We start from the raw sequence: 20915 nt of genomic DNA, 5'->3' as shown, positions 1-20915 counted from the left end.
CATTGAATTATATTGAAAAGGGCTTTACATCTCTAGTCTACCAATTTCCACAAGCATAAACTCCATTCTCTTACCTCTCACATAATTAAACAATCATGTCAGGTTGTAGGACAGAATCAGAAATCATGTTGGACAGTATCAGATTTTTTTTCTTAATTTCTGTTACCTGCCATGACTCCAAGTGAGCCCTATAATAAACAGATTTAAGTTTGCTGTGAGCCCTACACTACCTATTTAAATGAGGAACCAGACTCGTTCATCACCTCATACCTTGGGCATGGTTTAAATTCAGTCATTATCCTTGCTTGAAAGATTTGCAAAGCTTGCTCCAATGATAGGGAGAATATCTCTTTCTTCACAGAACTGTGAAATAATGTGGTAGATTTAAACTAGTGAACCTAATTGTATATCATTGAACAATACTTAATATTCATCTGACTGACACTTCTTCAAATAATAAAAAAACATTTTACAGTGGGCAGAAAGCTTTAATATATTCATATAAAAAGTACATGTACAGAAAATGACTTAACCAGAATGTACACACTGCCCATCCCTTAACACACATTGTTTCATACACGTAACAGATTTTTATAAATAATACAAATGAGCTGACAAAATATGAAGATAAGTGCTTCACAATTAACGTAAGATAAAATAATTACTACTGCAATGCATTCTTGGTTGATGTATAGTTAACCCTGAGTGTAAAAAATTATAAAACATTGACAAAAAACATGTAGTGGCTTTTTGACCTTTCTAACTCCTATTGGAACATAGCCGTGATATGACAATGGATTAGTCATATCATGGCTAATTGTAACAGTGTCTATGTTTTATCCCAATGTGTTGGCCATTGAGGATATGTGCATAATAGTTCAATTGTATTTTATGATACGAATGCATCCTGGAATATACATTTTTGGCATTAATTTGCATGTTTCATTTGGTCACTACACCATAAATTCCCTCTTACTGCATTATATGCCAGGTTAAACAGCTTCAGAATGCTATAACTCATTAGCTTTGAATGTCTGTACATTTGCTGAAGCAAACTTGCCTATTCACAGCATTTGTCAACGTTCCACACAAAGTTTCAAGAAGCACAATTGTGACCTTTAAACAATTCAATAGTATCAAATTCATCAACAACAACCAAATGGCTCAAAATTGAACTTGACCTTAATGTACATGCATACAAAATCTTTACATTCAAGTTTTATTTACACATGGTACTCAATTGGATTTAACAGCATATCATCTAAAAATTGCATTGAATTATATTGAGTATTTCATATCTTGATAAATATACAATTATTCAAGAGCATACAGACTATTAAATTGGCAGATCCAGAGGTCAGAAATGTAGAACTATTACATTATAAAGATGACTTGAAACATATAACCGAAGTCTATAAATATTGTACAGTATACAAAAACAGAGGTGTAGGTAGAGATCAGCATGAAACAAAGAGGCTAAAGGACTATCTTCAAACAGAAATGATAATCCATTCTGTAACATAGCAAGAATGATATTCACCATACCAGACCTAGTACCTGAAAAATCCAAAACATAACGTGACATGCTTGGGTTGGGTTGTGTCACTATGACAATGTCATGAGTAGGTTCAAAAGACGAAAACCAAAATTAAACAAGCACAGGTGACAGAAATTTCCAAAATTACACTCATGTTTCAACTATGTGCAATAGCCTAAGGATTGTGGGGGCACGGCAGTCTTGTGGCAGTAATATGATCCTATGTATAGAACAAGCAAATGTATACAGCAGCACTGTGGGGGCTTGCACACTAGGGGGCAGCATAATGTTTTATTTTCATCAAACTACCAGTAGGTTAGGGCAACGTTGATGGGAGTGGTGGACACAAAAAAAATCGGAATTTATCCTGATGGGCCACAGTTGCTTGCGGATCTGCGTACTCACATCCATACCCATACATGCAGTCAACTGATTTGTTCAATCAATCCATTTGTGCAGATAAACTACTTAACTCTCTTAAGTAAATTAACTAGAGTGGTGAGGAGGAGAACGCTACCGTGTCCGTAAGCGACTTCACCATTCATTTTATGGATTCAGTTTTACTCAAATATCGTTTTAAGCTTTGTTTTACTATTGACAGTTACAGCTGATTTTGGGATTATATCGATTTGCTCTCCTTAAATTTGTGTCATCTGATGTACTCGTTTCAGTGTCTGAATTGTTTAATCTAACTTTCCCCCACCATATTAGGGCATAAAAACTACAATTTCTGTGTCCTGAATTAGCCTAGTGCACATGTGCGCCCAGCTATATCCTGTCCAGAGCTTGTTTTCCACGGTTTTCCCTTTTTGCTAATATTGTCTTACTTTTTAACTCTGCATTGTTGGGAAAGGGCTCGTAAGTAAGCATTTCACAGTGAAGTCTACACTTGTTGTAGTCGGCGCATGTGACATTTGAGTTGACTAAACTAGCTGGCTAACTATGCTAGTTTGGCTGGATAAATTACTTCCGGAGTGTATGGGTCCACAAAGCTCCTCCTCACCACGTTATTCCAGGGCCGGACCTAGCCTTTTGGGGGCCCTAAGCAAGATTTGACGGTGGAGAGAAAAATGTACATTTTAAAGTACATTTCCTGCAATTCTACACATTTTGTCATGGGGCAGAGAGAGAAAAAATGACAGTTTTACAGCGAATTTCCTGCAATTCTAACCATTTTGCTATGGGGGGAGAAATCTTTACAATTTTAAAGCTAATTTCCTGAAATTGTACACATTTTCCGAATCGATATACAATCCCGAAATCAGCTATAACTGTATCTGAGTGAGAGTAATTAACTAAATCAATAGGGGCCCTGGTCACGTGCCTGATCGGAATTCGACAATGATTACTACAAGTTTAGAAAGCTGGCAAGACTTAATCTAAAAATTGTTAGCTGACATGGCTAATTGAGTGACTGTTGGTGACTGGTGTGCATCAGCAGTTTTTCTGTTATTATATCACATTTAGAAATTGCACCTTGTGTATTTTACTATTCTAACGCTCAACAGTAAGTGTGGCCCCCGAATGAGTAACTACATTTTTTTAAATAATGAAAATACTTTTGGGGGGGGGCTGCCCTATGTTTGGAAATTGATCCTCAGGCCTACAATAGGGGGCCACCAATTGCCCAACCCTGTCTTACAGCTACAGGAAATGTCTAAAATTGACAATGGCCAATTCACAAGACATGACACCCAACTCCCTTAGACAAAAAAAATGATACATTCCAAAGGCAAATTACAATATGCAAATACAAGACTTGCATTCAAATTGCAGTTTTGCACAACGCTGTGCGGTCCCCCAAGCATGGAGACAACTGCATGTACACAAATAGCTGTAACTAACCAGCTGATCCCTCTGTGCTGGACTTTATGGACTGACATTCATAATTTGACAAAAAAGATGGCGTGGAACAACAATTCTACAGTTCACAGGCATAATGCTTTGAAGCATATGCAAACACACGCGAGCATACACACACACTCAGACACATTTACACACATTCCGAACTAAGGGGACTGAGCCTTCTGCTCCCTAGCCCCTCTCCTATGGAATGCTCTCCCTGACGACCTGAGAGCCTCTCCATCACTCTAAACTTTAAAAACGGGCCTTAAATTCCACTTCTACAGTGTCTTTTTCAGTCCTAGTCCGAAGCAAAAAATAATAAATCGCACCTAGCCCACTATTGCTATTTTACCTGCCTTGATTCTAAATGTATGTTGTTTTTAAACACAGAGTGTACAGATATTAGGAACACCTGCTCTTTCCATAACAGACTGACCAGGTGAATCAAGGTGAAAGCTATGATCCCTTATTGATGTCACCTGTTAAGTCCACTTCAATCAGTGTAGATGAAGGGGAGGAAACAGGTTAAAGAAAATGTTTAAGCCTTGAGACAATTGAGACATGGATTATGTATGTGTGCCATGCAGAGCATGAATGGGCAAGGAACAATATTGAAATGCCTTTGAATGGGGTATGGTAGTAGGTGCCAGGCGCACCGGTTTGAGTGTGTCAAGAGCTGCAACACTGCTGGGTTTTTCACACACAAGTTTCCTGTGTGCATCAAGAATGGTCCACCACCCAAAGGACATCCAGCCAATTTGACACAACTGTGTGAAGCATTGGAGTTAACATGGGCCAGCATCCCTGTGGAACACTTTCAACACCTTGTAGAGTCCATGCCCTGACGAATTGAGAATGTTCTGAGGGCAAAACGGGGTGCAACTCAATATTAAGAAGGTGTTCCTAATGTTTTTTACACTCAAGTGTTGCTTTTTCTGTAGAGCTTCGAGATAACTCTTATGAAAAGCGCTATACAAATAAATAGTATTATTATTCAGACACACATCACTGGTGAAAGTTGTAAGGAAACCGTTCTTTGGTTAGATCAGATGGTGGCTCTACTTTCCTCCGTACATTCTCTCTATATCAGTCTGAAAGTGATTCTTCAGCTCCTTCCTCTTCAGTTTGAATGCATCTGTCACCAGGCCAGTCTCAGGAGTCCAGGGCTCTGGGCTTAGACGCACTTTCACTGGGATCTCAAAACGCTGCAGTTTGACTGGGGGGGGGGCGCAAAATGGTTAATATAAAAGGGATATGCATGGCATGAGCAAAGCCCTCGTCACACACTAAAATTATGTGTCTATTAATTCTAGGTTATTGTCCATCTGGTTAGTCAAGTTAACAAGATATGTGTCAGAGTAGGTTTCAGCCTTACTTGAGGCAGCCACCTCTTTGATGGCCTTCAGGACCTCCTCCTCCATGGCTGGGTGGTTACAGATCTCCTCCCAGGCAACACTTATGCCGTTGTTATTGGCCAGAGTTGTCAGCTGCTTCTGGTTCGGTACCACAAAGCTTATCACGTAGTTCTGGTCACTAAAAGCAAGAGAAAATAAAATGATACAGACTAGACTTGAGCATGCACATTGAATATGTTTTAGGGGTGATACATGTAGAATAACTACTAAAACATAACCACAAATGCATTTGGTATCAATGTAAAACCTACACTACCGTTCAAAAGTTTGGGTCACTTACAAATGTCCTTGTTTTTTGAAAGAAAAGCGAATAAAAAAATTTGTCCATTAAAATAACATAAAATTGATCAGAAATACAGTGTAGACATTGTTAATGTTGTAAATGACTATTGTAGCTGGAAACGGCAGATTTTTTAATGGAATATCTACATAGGCGTATAGAGGCCTATGTAGATAGGTAGCCTAGTGAGAGTGTTGGACTTGTAACTGAAAGGTTGCAAGATCGAATCCCCGAGCTGACAAGAAAAGAAGAAAAAAACACTGTTCCTAGGCCGTCATTGAAAATAAGAATTTGTTCTTAACTGACTTGCCTAGTGAAATAAATACAAATAACATTTTAAAAAGGACCATTATCAGCAACCATCACTCCTGTGTTCCAAATGCACGTTGTGTTAGCCAATCCAAGTTAATAATTTTAATAGGCTAATTGATCATTTGAAACCCCCTTTACAATTATGTTAGCACAGCTGAAAACAGAGTTCCTCTGTCCAGTGTCTGTGTTCTTTTGCCCATCTTAATTTTTTCAGCCAGTCTGAGATATGGCTCTTTCTTTGCAACTCTGCCTAGAAGGCCAGCATCCCGGAGTCGCCTCTTCACTGTTGACGTTGAGACTGGTGTTTTGCGAGTACTATTTAATGAAGCTGCCAGTTGAGGACTTGAGCCGTCTGTTTCTCAAACTAGACACTCTAACGTACTTGTCCTCTTGCTCAGTTGTGCACCGGGGCCTCCCACTCCTCTTTCTATTCTGGTTAGAGCCAGTTTGCGCTGTTCTGTGAAGGGAGTAGTACACAGCGTTGTACAAGATCTTCAGTTTCTTGGCAATTTCTTGCATGGAATAGCCTTCACTTCTCAGAACAAGAATAGACTGACGAGTAGCAGAAGAAAGGATTTTGTTTCTGGCCATTTTGAGCTAGTAATCGAACCCACAAATGCTGATGATCCAGATACTCAACTAGTCTAGAAGGCCAGTTTTATTGCTTCATTAAAAGCAGCACAACAGTTTTCAGCTGTGCTAACATAATTGCAAAATTGTTTTCTAATGATCAATTAGCCTTTTAAAATGATCAACTTGGATTAGCTAACACAACATGCCATTGGAACACAGGAGTGATGGTTGCTGATAATGGGCCTCAGTACGCCTATGTAGACAATCCATTAAAAACCAGCCGTTTCCAGCGACAAGTCATTTACAACATTAACAATGTCTACTCTGTATTTCTGATCAATTTTATGTTATTTTAAATGGACAAAAAAATTGATTTTCTTTAAAAAACAAGGACATTTCTAAGTGACCAGTAGTGTATGTGGTATAATAAAGCAGACAGAAGAGTTACCTGTTTGCATATGCACAGATGTTGTCAATAAGGGGGCAGTTCTTCAGAGCAGACTCCACTTTCCCCAAGGACACGTATTCTCCAGCCTGCAGTTTGACCAGGTCTTTCTTACGGTCTACAAACAAAGCAGAGAGGGTCAGTGAGAAGACTGAAATATGGCAGGATAGCACTGAGAGGTTTTATGGCAGTTAGCATTGTTTAGATCAATTTGAATAGTTTATGACAGTATTACTTCATGGTCATAAAGTGTTGAGAGGCAGCTGTTGTGCAATGAACAGTGAGCACTGGTGTTATTATTCAGATGTTCTCCACCTCCTCTCAGCCACTCACCCACTATCTGCAGACAGCCATCAGAGTGGATCTCCCCCACATCCCCGGTACAAAACCACCTCTGGCCCTGCTCATCTACCCAGAAGTCATTGTTCAGGTGCTCGCTCTTATAGTAACCCATGGTAACGTTGGGCCCACCAATCATGATCTCTCCACGGGGGTGGGGTTGGTCCTGGCTGGTGTATCCGCCTTGGAAACACATTGGGAAGATAAGAGTGAGGCATGGTGGGAGAGAATAGCTGAATAAAAGGATTGTTTGGAACAGGAAGAAACTAACCACATGGAAACTAATCAAGGCACATAATGAGAGCCACATGCAAATACGCTAACAAGAGGCAAACAGGGCAGCTACTGAACGAGGATGTCCAGGTCATCCATGATATGCATACTATATGTGTGTGGAAAACATCATATTCACACCCCTTTACTTTTTCTACGTGTTGTTGTGTTAGAGCCTGCATTTAAAATGGATTAAATAGAGATGTTTGGTATCTGTTCTACACACAATACCCCATATTGTCAAAGTGGAAATATGTTTAGACATTTTTACAAATTAATTTAAAAAAATGAAAAGCTGAGATGTCTTGAGTCATTAAGTATTCAACCCCATTTTTATGGCAAGCCTAAATAAGTTGAGTAAAAATGTGCTTAACAAGTCACATACAGTGGGGAGAACAAGTATTTGATACACTGCCGATTTTGCAGGTTTTCCTACTTACAAAGCATGTAGAGGTCTGTAATTTTTATCATAGGTACACTTCAACTGTGAGAGACGGAATGTAAAACAAAAATCCAGAAAATCACATTGTATGATTTTTAAGTAATTCATTTGCATTTTATTGCATGACATAAGTATTTGATCACCTACCAACCAGTAAGAATTCCGGCTCTCACAGACCTGTTAGTTTTTCTTTAAGAAGCCCTCCTGTTCTCCACTCATTACCTGTATTAACTGCACCTGTTTGAACTCGTTACCTGTATAAAAGACACCTGTCCACACACTCAATCAAACAGACTCCAACCTCTCCACAATGGCCAAGACCAGAGAGCTGTGTAAGGACATCAGGGATAAAATTGTAGACCTGCACAAGGCTGGGATGGGCTACAGGACAATAGGCAAGCAGCTTGGTGAGAAGGCAACAACTGTTGGCGCAATTATTAGAAAATAGAAGAAAATAGAAGAAGTTCAAGATGATGGTCAATCACCCTCAGTCTGGGGCTCCATGCAAGATCTCACTTCGTGGGGCATCAATGATCATGAGGAAGGTGAGGGATCAGCCCAGAACTACACGGCAGGACCTGGTCAATGACCTGAAGAGAGCTGGGACCACAGTCTCAAAGAAAACCATTAGTAACACACTACGCCGTCATGGATTAAAATCCTGCAGCGCACACAAGGTCCCCCTGCTCAAGCAGGCGCATGTCCAGGCCCATCTGAAGTTTGCCAATGACCATCTGGATGATCCAGAGGAGGAATGGGAGAAGGTCATGTGGTCTGATGATTCAAAAATAGAGCTTTTTGGTCTAAACTCCACTCGCCGTGTTTGGAGGAAGAAGAAGGATGAGTACAACCCCAAGAACACCATCTCAACCGTGAAGCATGGAGGTGGAAACATCATTCTTTGTGGATGCTTTTCTGCAAAGGGGACAGGACGACTGCACCGTATTGAGGGGAGGATGGATGGGGCCATATATTGCGAGATCTTAGCCAACAACCTCCTTCCCTCAGTAAGAGCATTGATGATGGGTCGTGGCTGGGTCTTCCAGCATGACAACGACCCGAAACACACAGCCAGGGCAACTAAGGAGTGGCTCCGTAAGAAGTATCTCAAGGTCCTGGAGTGGCCTAGCCAGTCTCCAGACCTGAACCCAATAGAAAATCTTTGGAGGGAGCTGAAAGTCCGTATTGCCCAGCGACAGCCCCGAAACCTGAAGGATCTGGAGAAGGTCTGTATGGAGGAGTGGGCCAAAATCCCTGCTGCAGTGTGTGCAAACCTGGTCAAGAACTACAGGAAACGTATGATCTCTGTAATTGCAAACAAAGGATTCTGTACCAAATATTAAGTTCTGCTTTTCTGATGTATCAAATACTTATGTCATGCAATAAAATGCTAATTAATTACTTAAAAATCATACAATGTGATTTTCGGGATTTTTGTTTTAGATTCCGTCTCTTACAGTTGAAGTGTACCTATGATAAAAATTACAGACCTCTACATGCTTTGTAAGTAGGAAAACCTGCTAAATCGGCAGTGTATCAAATACTTGTTCTCCCCACTGTAAGTTGCATGGACTCAGTGTGTGCAATAGTGTTATTAACATTTTTTAATGACTACCTCATCTCTGTGCCCCACACATCCAATTATCTGTAAGCTCTCTCAGTCGAGCAGTGAATTTCAAACATAGATTCAACCACAAAGACCAGGGAGCTTTTCCAATGCCTCACAGAGAAGGGCACCTATAGTATTGGTAGATGGGTAAAAATAAAGCAGACATTAAATATCCCTTTGAGCATGGTGAAGTTATTAATTACACGTTGGATGGTGTATCAATACACCCAGTCACTACAAAGATACAGGTGTCCTTCCTTACTCAGTGAGGAAGGAAACCGCTCATGGATTTTTACCATGAGGCCAATGGTGCAGCTATGCTTGAAAATATGGAGAGTGGTACTCGGTAATGTGTTACATTGAATTTGCTCCAAACAAATACTTAGTATTCATGACAAAAAGTGAATTGCTTTTCCACATGTTTTGCAGTTTTACTTTAGAACTTGTTGCAAACAGGATGCATGTTTTGGAATATTTTTTATTCAGTACAGGCTTCCTTCTTTTCACTCTGTCAATTAGATATTTCTGTATTTAATTTTCAATACATTTGCAAAAATGTCCAAAAATATGTTTTCACTTTGTCATTATGGGGTATTGTGTGTAGATGGGTGAGAATTATTTTAGTTTAAATTCAGGCTGTAACAACAAAATGTGGAACGAGTCAAGGGGTATGAATACCTTCTGAAGTCACTGTATGTATTGGTTCTCTTAGAGAGAAAATGTAATGAATCAAACGTTATTTGTTGATGTGAAAATCAAAATGTACAGATTTTAAGGCTGTGTTATTTGATTTTGGGTGTGTTCGCCAGAAGATCTGGCTGGAAAAAATGGCGTCCCGAGAAATTATGGCAAAAAGATTTGGGGTCCCTGCTGAAAAGGTTTGAAAACTGGTGTAAACAATACAGTAAAATTCTTACTTGCAAGCTCTCCTCAACAGTGCAGTACACTTTATCAAAAATGTTCATAAATAAGTGTGTGTTTCTATAGGCTTAATGTCTTACCCTCAACCCAGTCTCGTAGTTTCACCTCACAGCAGATGAGGGGGGCTCCTACTCTCCCAGTGCTGTAGTCTGCAACTGGAGTCAAAACACACAATCACAGATAAATAAAGACACCACGTAGAGTTTAATACTTTTTTTTCTTTTTTTTTTTTTTTTCTTAAATTTTATCCCCTTTTCTCCCCAATTTTTCGTGGTATCCAATCGCTAGTAATTACTATCTTGTCTCATCGCTACAACTCCCGTACGGGCTCGGGAGAGACGAAGGTCGAAAGTCATGCGTCCTCCGAAGCACAACCCAACCTAGCCGCACTGCTTCTTAACACAGCGCGCCTCCAACCCGGAAGCCAGCCGCACCAATGTGTCGGAGGAAACACCGTGCACCCGCCCCCTCGGTTAGCGCGCACTGCGCCCGGCCCGCCACAGGAGTCGCTGGAGCGCGATGAGACAAGGATATCCCTACCGGCCAAACCCTCCCTAACCCGGACGACGCTAAGCCAATTGTGCGTCGCCCCACGGACCTCCCGGTCGCGGCCGGCTGCGACAGAGCCTGGGCGCGAACCCAGACTCTGGTGGCGCAGCATAGCACTGCGATGCAGTGCTCTAGACCACTGCGCCACCCGGGAGGCCAGAGTTTAATACTTGATGCCAGTAGTAGGCTGTAACACGGCCTACTAAAAACCAGTCTCGGAATATTTCTCAAATCAAGGTTTTCTTATTAAAGAATAAGCATCAGTGCTCATGCACACCTGGGGCATAAAGCAATAGACGTACTTGTGCTTCAGATTGACCAGAGAGCGGAGGCTCACAATTTCAACACTGTCATGATAAGTTCATACACTGCTTTGATCTATGAGGAAAATCAAATCATAGCAAACACAATACATTGTTTTATCAAATATAATATTGTGTTTGTTTTTAAACTAAGAACTTGTACATTGTCCTCTGCCTTCCAAGAATCAATGTCCTGAAGTCCTGTTAAATGATATGGCCTTATCGGCCCCAGTGGTTATTTGGCATCATTTGACAAACTGTTTCACACTCAAATACTGCTGCATAGCGTCTCACAAGCATATCCTTCCACATTCAGAATGCACTGAAAAGTGAGAAATACCTGCGTGACCTAAACAGCAAAGCCGATTGAAGCAAAATAGTTATAATTAGTATAGCTGCCATTCCTCTGCCATCAACAATCCCAGTATCACAGAACCTTTCACAGGTTGGTGCTTGAACAAAGACATTTACCTCAGAGTATGTGTGTTTAAAGACATGAAACTCTCAGGGCAACTCAATAGATTAAAAAGAAGCCTGAGCAATAGCATGCTCTCAAAGACCTGTCTTGGCTAAAGCCCAAATTGCCATAGCATGCATAGGTATAATTTCCTAACAAAAAACACAATGGTGAAGACTCAAATGACAGAGCGCCCACCATTCTCCTACACACTACGACTACGATTAAAACATCTACCTGCCACTCAGATTTTTTACCAGCCAAAATATTTCCCCCCCATAATTACATAAAAAAACAAACACAAACAGATGACCATGCTCTGTAATGTTTCTAAAACAAGAAATGTATTAGTAAGAAGTACTGCGGTATATTGCTCAATTTCAGTTCATTTTTTGTGACCCGAGTCTTTCAATCCAAATATCAGGATCAAAATGTTCAGCTGCCCCTTTAAGGGCGGGGGTTTACAGTGGTACCGTGACCACTCGAGTCCTGTCACGTGTCTGTGAGATTTAGGATCTGACTAGGCCGTCTCTTTGCTATAAGTTGATGCAGCAGACTCAAACTAATGTTTAAAAACAACCAAGCTTGTGAACACAACAATGTAAATAGCCAAGAAACACAAGGACAAAGTCTCACTTTACTTTGTAGACTTTTGAGTAAATTAGACAAACTTGTAGCGCCTCCAAAATTGAATATATCAGCACTTCACCCATTGCGCACAGCTCCCCTGCCAGGCAATGTTTTTTTTACACGAGGTGGGATATACAGGTTTCCTATGTCTTCATGCAATTAGCAGCTATGAAACAAAACCGAAGAAATACTTTGAAAACAGATACTGCAGCATTTTTCTAACCCTAACTCTACATGTGCTCATCTTTGACTTTTTACTATTTTTATCGCAAATGTAATGCTCTCACTATAGAGCCCTGCACATTGACCACCCACCAATGTGGCTGGTGAAATATACATTCTTACCCACCAATACCAAAATCTACCCGCATTTGACAGGTGTTAATTTTATGCCCTGACCCCAGTAGTAGTAGTCCATGGCTGTGCCTGCCCTGACTCACCCTCTGTGATGGTACCTGCTCCGCAGGTCTCTGTGAGGCCGTAGCCCTGTCCCACGGGGCAGCAGAAGCAGATGTTCATGAAGCGCTGGGTGGCGGAGGACAGGGGCGCTCCTCCTGACAGCATCATCCTGATGTTCCCTCCCAGCTGAGCCTTCACCTTCTTAAACAGCAGCCTGACGGACAGGACAGAGGAAGGAAATCAACTTCGAACTTAACCATTAGTTCATGTTTACTGATGCAATTTCACTCTGATATCAAATAGAGCTATTTCGTAATCAACCCTTATCAGTCAGAAGGACACCCTGATATCTGATAAGCAGCATTGACTGGCAGACATAAAAATATGGTTTCCTCCAAAACCAGTCAAAATACACACAAGCATACAGTACACTTAAAATACACAAATTCCAGAGGTAACCTGTCTAAATGACTACCGCACTGTAGCACACACATCTGAAGCCATGAAATGCTTTGAAAGGCTGGTCATGGCTCACATCAACACCATCATCCCAGATGAACAGCTTCTACCCCCAAGCCATAAGACTGCTGAACAGTTCATCAAATGGCCACCCGGACAATTTACATCGACCTCCTTTAATATTTATTTCTTTATCTTAATTGTTTTGCACTGACTCCCTTGCACAGGCTCTACGCATACTCACTAGACTCTACCCACACACTCCAACATAAATATGCTTACGCACACACTTTCACATAAACTGCTGCTACTCTGTTTATTATATATCCTGACTGCCTAGTCACTTATACCTCTACCCACATGTACATACTGTATTACCTCATACCCCTGCACATTGATTTGGTACTGGTAGTCCTCGTATATAGCCTCATTACTGTTTTTTAATGTGTTACTATTTAGTTTTTTTATTTAGCAAATATTTTTTCTTCGTTTCTTAACTCTGCATTGTTGCGAATGGGCTCATAAGTAACCATTTCCCTGTAAAGTCTACACCTGCTGTATACGGCGCATATGACCAATTACATTTTATTTATGCACTAATCTTGTATCAGGGATCTGACCTATAGAGATAGCTATGTGCATGTAACAGGATTGTGTATGGTAGATAGAAACATGCTGCAGTGTGTGTGTGTGTGTGTCCTTGTGTACTCACATGTTGCAGAGTGGGGCATCGTAGCCCATTTTGATCTGTTCCAGTTTGTAGTTGTAGCCCAGTTTAAAGAGTGTCCTCTGCACATAGCTCATCTCCTGCACCTTGTTCATCACATTCTTGTAGATTCGGTCCATTATTTCCTGACAGATAACAGATAAACATCTTATATCTCTGCTTCCACTGTCTACAGAGGACATAAATGCTGCAGGATAGTTATGAAAGAACCAACATAATTACCTGTTAGAAGATGTCCTCTACAGCAGACTTCTAAAAATCTCTAAAGGAGACAGCCTTTTCATAGAACACTAACACATCAGCGATAAGCAGAAAGTTTAAGGAAGGATGCTAGTTCTTACCGGTACAGCTGCCATCAGAGTAGGCCTCAACACAGAGCAGTCTCCTTTACTGCCCTTCTTGATTTTTGTTGACTGCAAAAGAGAAGATATAAAAATAACATTAGATTGTTGCCCACATTGCAAAAACAAATATATATTTTTAGTTTTAGTTTTAAATATGCATGATCAATTCTATCGGTTTAGATCAAACTGCTGAGTCTATTACCTGGTCAGAGAGTGTTTGTGGAGAAGAGTAGCCAATCCTGCAGCCATACGTCATACATGAGATCTCAGCAGTCATTTCCAGCACATGAGCTAGAGGCAGGTAGCCAATGTAGGTATCCTTTGGCCTGCACATGGACACAAACACAACTTAGCAATATGAAGATGAGACAACACTTTACATCATCAATATCTGTAACCCTGCACCACAGTGGTTATGCACTTCGACAATACTGTTTATCTAATTATCAAGTTTAGTCAAAAGAGTGCATGATTAATCATGTTCAGGCAAGGGTATCATCAGTACATTACACTGTCTGCTGTTTCAAAACATTGTGTCTGACATGGGAATGTGACGCAGAGACCTGACTAGCCTAGTTAAATGTGGGTTATATACTGATAGAGTCGCTGCAGTAGAGTGCTCTGCTCACCCCAGTCCTGGGATCCTCTCACACTGGCCCGTCATGCCAGCGATCAGGTTGCTGTGGATGATCATGACTCCTTTGGGTCGTCCTGTGGAGCCGCTGGTGTACATGACCACGGCCAGATCTGTGGGCTGGGGGCGCTGCACAGCTACACTCACTGCCAGGAGCACAGGGGGACACATCACTTAATAATACTTAGAAAATAAATGGTACAGTCCAAGCCAGTACATGCTTTACTACGCAGTGGGAAACTAAACTTCCAGCATATGTGCATATTATACTTCATCAGACTTTGTTTAGCTGCTTATACATTTTACCATCTCTACAATGGCATTTGGGCCATATGTAAACTCAAGTTTCAGTGCAAACACTGTTTGACATAACAGGGTGTCCTAAAACAGTGACCCAACAGTGTGACCTGTGTGTTTTGTATATGAAAAGTGCTGTTGATGTGTTTTCACATACAGTTGTCAGGTTTGGCTCCCAACTCCTGTACTGCCTGCATGCTGTAGATCTGAATGCCCTCAGGGTAGCCCGCCCTGCTGATGCTCTTGTTGTCCACATATATAACGTGCTTCAGGTTGCGCATATCTGGCAAAACATTCTGTCAGACACATAGGAAGACATTATTTGGCATGACTTTGGACATGAGTAATCTCAGCCCTTTAGGGTTCATTCAAGTTTTGATGATATCAGGGGTTTGTTTTTCAGGTGAACAACACATCTCAGTTCACACACAAACACCCCATGTGTTTTTAACTTCCTCCTTCACCTACGGAGGTGATTACACACATCCTGTCTGAAGATAGCTGGGTCATTCTTTTTGAGAAGTGTAACTTGGTAAAACAAAAAAAACGTTGGATTTCACCTAATTTTAACACTCTGTAATAAAGAGCACATATTCAAATTCATTAAAAAAACTAATTTTTTCCATCTCAAGAGGTTAAATAACAAACATTACAATAGTAAGGGCCAAATAAAGTAACAGGGTTGACGATTTCATCTTAAATCAGCCATAAATCCCCTCGTGACAGGAGGAATGGAAGCTTGTGTGCAACACTGAGTGGCAATTGAATGCAAGTTTCAACCCCCCAAAAAATATTGCTAAAACATCTCTAGTCTATCTAATGGTAACAGGGTTGATGTGGTGTGATCGACCCGCTCAGTTTTCCACCACAAAACATCAGAAAATGGCCAAAAAGAGTAGAACCAGCTCACCTGCTTTTACACTGTGATATATCTATTAGATGTTCAATGTTTCTTAAAAAAAAAAAATTAAGTAATAGTTTCACCATATTAAAACAAGAGTTCAGTTCATGTAATAGGGTTCACCTTAAAATGAGGAAAACACAAATGAATCACTGGGCCTTTATCAAAGCAACAAAAATAAGTAGGGCTGAAGGTGAAACTTGTTGAAATGTTTGGATTGCATGGGTTGAAATCTTCCTAGATGTGGCACAGGGTGGACGTGTCAAAATGTATAATTTTGGCACTTTAGCAAGCCTTTATTCAGATTTATTGAATTATCCATGTGGTCTATATTAAAGGGCACTTCATTTAATATAACAGGCTTTTAAAATGTAATAGTGGTGCACAATTTCTACTTAAAATATCGAAGGGACGCAAAGGCACCCATTTCGTGGAACGACCCAGCTCTCTTTCCCGCAGAGAGGAGCTGAGAACAGCAGTGTGTAGTTAGGCTGGAATGTGAACCATTCATTTCCACTAATAACTCCTACCTTGAGTTTAGTCTCCAGTAGCTCAGCGCTGGTGATCAGGTGTGTGGCCCCACACTCATTAAGCCCATAGGCCACAGCTTCCTCCCCCAGGGTGGCATACAGAGTGACCACTGCAACACAACCAAACATGTTGTTTAAATGCAAACACACAGCACAATGTTATCACATATATTACTGTTCTTACAGGATATATCTTTATAATGCAATATAGTGGCACTTTATATGCTAGTGTTAGATTATCAAACAGGGAGATGTGTTGCAGTCAACGCCTACATGGAAAGTTGCGTCTGAAGCAGGCCTGTGCAGTGATCATCCACTCTGCCCGTGTCTCACAGAAGATGGCGATGGTACTCTTGGGCTGCTGGCCCAGGGCTGCTAGTCCACTACCTAGATGGCTGATGATCTGGTCCACCTCATCATAGGACAGCCACCTGTACTCCCCCAGGATCAGCTGCAGCAGAGGAGAGAGCACAGGAACAGGCTATTAGGGTTAGTTCTACTAAGGGCCTTCAGTTCACTGGGGAAAATATCCCACTGGAGAGTCAAATCAAGTTATTTCCAGTGAAACCGTTTATGACATTCGAGTCAATTACTCTACAAGAGGGGATTTCATCTAGGACAGTTAGATTTTATATTAAGTTATACAAACCCACTTCAGGTTGCATAACTGAAGTAACTTATTTGACAGAATCTTCACTGCACTCTAATTAGTTTCTTGTGCGATGGAGTGGGTGTGATCACTCTACCTTCTTAAAGATCTTGCCACTCGGTTGCATCTCGTTCTCCTCATTTAGGAGCTCCCTGGTACCCAGGCAGTCTGCGTTGCCGAAGCGCTGCACTGCATGCTCAAACAGCTTGTCTAGAGTGTCCTTTCCCTCAAAGTCCTCCCGGGCCAGGTTGTCAAAGTTCTCCACACAACGATAGGGGCCCTCTGCTTTGCCTGTGGTGGACTTGGCTTTCTCTCTCTTGGCCATGGTTTTCTTCTTCCCAGCATTAGTGAGGAAATACCATGGGATAAACGTGATGAGAGTGTACAGCCACATCAATAGGTACACAGGCAAGAAGACTATGTAATGCATGTCAACTTTGAACGTCATGGTTGAAGGTGAGGCAGAAGTGGAGAGAAAGAGAGACTTGAGGGAGAAGTGTCTGCTTCAGGGAGAGTTCAGACGGTTCAGCTCTCAGGTCATGGAAAGATTGCCACGGCAGGTGGCGGTAATTACAGATTGGACAGGTAGCAGCACATGCACCCAGACGACTCAATGGAAAGGCTTGACACAAGAGGTCTGTGATGCTAGCTCTATAGACAGCAGGGTGATTGGTCGAGAATTGTTCAGCATAGGGGAAGAAAAAAAAAATGGATAGAAAGAGAGAGTTGGAGAGAGAGAAGCATGTTAGTCATATTGAAGCACTACAGCTAGGAGCTAGCTAGTTGCCACAAGTATGCACTGTGCATAATGCAAAATCTAATTTATAGACTAGCCACACTGAATGACTTAATTTGTTTTCAGAAGCTTTTTGAATGTGTTTCATGTCAAAGCATATATTCCAATGCATCAAACCTAGCTGCATTTTATATATATCATTATAGTTTTTATATTGCTGGACAAAATAGCTGAGTTTCAATGGAGCACTGCAATGGCTGATGCAGCTGTACACAAACATCTAGGCCCATGTTTGTCAAATCTTAAGTAACATCGACCAATCTTTTATCTTATCTATAATTGATGCGTGCAGTGTGCAATCATTTCCTAGCACTGGAAGAATGTTAGGTCAGTGTTTTAAAAAGCTGAATGAGCACCTGTATTTATTTATGCCAATTGGTGGTGCCTTGGTTAAGACGGAGAAACAATTATAAGGTAGAATAATCAGAATGATCAACACAAGTTGTAAATAAATAATATTAATAACAATTTGGGTGCTTATATTTGCCCTATTATACATGTGTGAATTTGAAATGTGTTTTTGCATATCCCAACTCTCCCTGAGAGGTTGGGGCCACGGCCAGGGTATGCCATTATCAACGGCGACCCTGGAGCAATTAGGATTAGGTGCCTTGTTCAAAGGCATATTGACAGATTTTTCACCTTATCGGATTTGAAATAGCAACCTTTCGGTTACTGGCACAATGCTTTAACCGCTAGGCCTACCCTAGGAAAATACCCCTTGAGAATGACGTAGGCCTAAATGAAAAGACTGAAATACAAAGAAGACAGAGCTCAGCAGAATGGTTATAAAGCCAAAGAGGTTAAGCTAGGTTAAGTTAGACAGCATAGCCTACATGAAACCTTAACCATTTACTAGTAAAATATTTTAAACATGTAAGTAATATCAGTAACACATTCATCTACTTTCTTACTTCGCTTTTACTTTCGCCAAATTTCTGGTGCCACTTGGCAACCCTTTGGACCTAAAGGTAACTGCCAAAATAAAGGAAATACAAGTATATCAAAAGCAGATTCCATGTAAGCCAAAGAACAGATTATTTCATTGCGCAAGATTCTAAGATGGCAACTGGCAAGAGCAATACCAGCACACTAGAAAGTGTAAAAGTGTCACAGAATGTTATTCAGGACTTTATCCTAGCCTAAACAAAAATAGTATTTTAAGCCCTGAACAAAGAAAATAAAGAGTTGAGCCCCATCCTCAAGTCCATCTTCTTCTTTATATCCACTACTCAGTAAAACATTTAGACCAAACCATATCAAACCACGTATAATACAATGAGAGCCACAATGTAGCCTAATGGAGGTCAGCTTGACATCAGAGGTAAGGGGAACACAGTGCCAAAAGACCCACATTCCATTGAAACGGTTATAGAATTGATCTTACTGTTGCTACTGTAACTAGCAGCTGAGCATGCCTCGACAGGATCAGAACTTGTAAAAATGTTCATGTTGTAATGCTTGCATCATGATCTGCTATGTTGCCCTGATGATGAAATGCTTGTCACTTGACATCCCTCCAGACAGTCCCTGTTGATGTACTAATGAAGGCTCTAGTGCTTATAGTGCTCATGTGCCACTGATCTGCCTAATTCCATTTACTACATAGGCACAACAAAGCTCAGGCATAACATCCCCGAAAGGAATCAGCCAGGACAAATTCCTTCTTCAATCAATATTTTTTATTCAGTGAGAAAAAAAATATCTTCCTACCACTTTCAAATATCCATTATAAAAAAGGCAGGTATAAGGTATATCAGCCCTTGAAACAGAATCAGAATTGTGGGAGAGCATCATGCATTTGGCAGAGGAAAGACCACAGTTATGAGGTTCCTCTCTACAGTCATAGAGGGGACAACAGGACAAGACTTACTTAGGTACTTTACACCACTGCGTAAAAGCATGTCATTGGTAAATATATTCACCTTGAGGTGATGTCAATGACCTTTCACACACTGAAAAATACTGTGTGACGCATGAAACATGTGACCAAGACTCATAGCAAGGCTGTGTTGTAAGAAAGGATAATCAATGCTACTGCTGTGTCTATAAAAACACATGACAGAAAAACGACAAAACCAGCTATGCAAGCCTTGTACTGTAGCTCAAGCCTTTAAACACAAGTCTACATCAAACATCAGTAGGAATTGTAACACAAACACCCTATCAAAACAATTGAGGGTGATGACTGATTTTAAGTGTGCCCACCAGACCGTGGCATTCATTTTCTCTCCTGTTATTAGGACTGGTACTGCAAATTCATTTATTGATATCACATTTTGTTCTTGGTGAATAAACCATATCATCATCACGTGTGGTGTATACATAACCCATATATAAACCTGTATATAACCCACATCAAATCGTTTGTTCAAACGTTCATTAGTTGTATACTATTGGGAAATGTTACATGCCTTTGAGATGGACATCTATAAAATATACATTAAAAAAAAGGTCCAGTGAGTGAAGCCATATCCGTGTCTGACCGAGAGTAATCTCTGTCAACTCCCTTGACATAGCTTCGTATCTAATAGTCGTGCTATTAATCCCAACAAATGTACGATCATTGTTCTCATATCTAAAAAGAAACGGGCAACTGTTATACTCCAACGAGATGTTTGAAAACTGAGACCCACGCCGCACTGTGCAAGACACCCATGATGTGCTTCATGTACTTGATATGAATAGGTGTCGTTGCTGAATAAAAATGTAAACGACATTTCCGAGAAAATTACTATGACGTTTTGTCGGATGCCTAGCAAATAAAACATATTAGCAACAACAATGTCACATTGTGGCTTCTAGCGAGGCAGCGTGTGCTGGCCAGATAAGTTACCATTGGGGCGAGCATCATAAACAAATATATGAATGAAGTTGGCATAGATAGCTTTCTTACATTGGATATAAAAAATATAAAATATTGCCACATGTAAATAAGATGATGATGATAACAGATTATCTAGCAGTTTACTTAGACATTTCCCTAGCTAGTATACTTACCTCAGAAACCGAGACGTCAACGGGACCACGCCAGGATGAATGACCGACAGTAACCTCCAACGAAGAGGAGACAACCCGGAAACTTTACGTCATATGAGTCCATCTCTCGGAGCCAATGAGAATGGGTCTGAAGACCATGCCTATTTGACGCTTTGGTTTAATTTAGGTTTGATAATATTGTCACTTTATACGCATAAGCATATCAACCAGTTATAAGTAATTAATCTCATCTGACTCTAGTTTACACTTG

The 20915-nt window shown here is 40.8% G+C and overlaps 1 protein-coding gene across 6 annotated transcripts; it reads right to left on the bottom strand.

Moving 5' to 3' along the window:
* Positions 1-467: 467 nt before the first annotated feature.
* Positions 468-20759, bottom strand: LOC139537317 (long-chain-fatty-acid--CoA ligase 4-like). Of its 6 annotated transcripts, none has more exons than XM_071338482.1 (16): positions 20666-20731; positions 18580-18640; positions 16967-17203; positions 16494-16671; positions 16221-16330; positions 14947-15085; positions 14488-14638; positions 14061-14184; positions 13856-13927; positions 13500-13639; positions 12370-12542; positions 10072-10146; positions 6741-6929; positions 6411-6525; positions 4758-4915; positions 468-4598 (listed from the first exon to the last, which is right to left on the bottom strand). In XM_071338482.1, the coding sequence occupies exons 3-16, from the start codon at positions 17192-17194 to the stop codon at positions 4441-4443; spliced, it is 2010 nt and encodes a 669-aa protein (XP_071194583.1). In that variant the 5' UTR covers positions 17195-17203; positions 18580-18640; positions 20666-20731; the 3' UTR covers positions 468-4440. The 6 variants fall into 6 exon arrangements, with proteins under 6 accessions (XP_071194583.1, XP_071194584.1, XP_071194582.1 ...); XM_071338483.1 differs by having other exon boundaries at positions 16967-17200; positions 20666-20724; XM_071338481.1 differs by having other exon boundaries at positions 16967-17520; positions 20666-20720.
* Between the last annotated feature and the right edge of the window lie 156 nt (positions 20760-20915).

This window comes from Salvelinus alpinus, chromosome 13 (assembly GCF_045679555.1).
Source record: "Salvelinus alpinus chromosome 13, SLU_Salpinus.1, whole genome shotgun sequence".
NCBI classification, from domain to species: domain Eukaryota; kingdom Metazoa; phylum Chordata; class Actinopteri; order Salmoniformes; family Salmonidae; genus Salvelinus; species Salvelinus alpinus.
The sequence above is the reverse complement of the archived record's forward strand: the minus strand, read 5'-3'. Positions and strand labels throughout refer to the sequence as shown.

Coding starts and splice junctions, on each gene's coding strand:
- LOC139537317 (XM_071338480.1), bottom strand. CDS start 17,317: ATGACGTTCAAAGTTGACATGCATTACATAGTCTTCTTGCCTGTGTAC. Junction 14,185..14,487: donor GAGAGGATCCCAGGACTGGG/GTGAGCAGAGCA, acceptor GTCCATGTGCAG/GCCAAAGGATACCTACATTG. Junction 6,930..10,071: donor ACTACGAGACTGGGTTGAGG/GTAAGACATTAA, acceptor TGTGTTTCCAAG/GCGGATACACCAGCCAGGAC.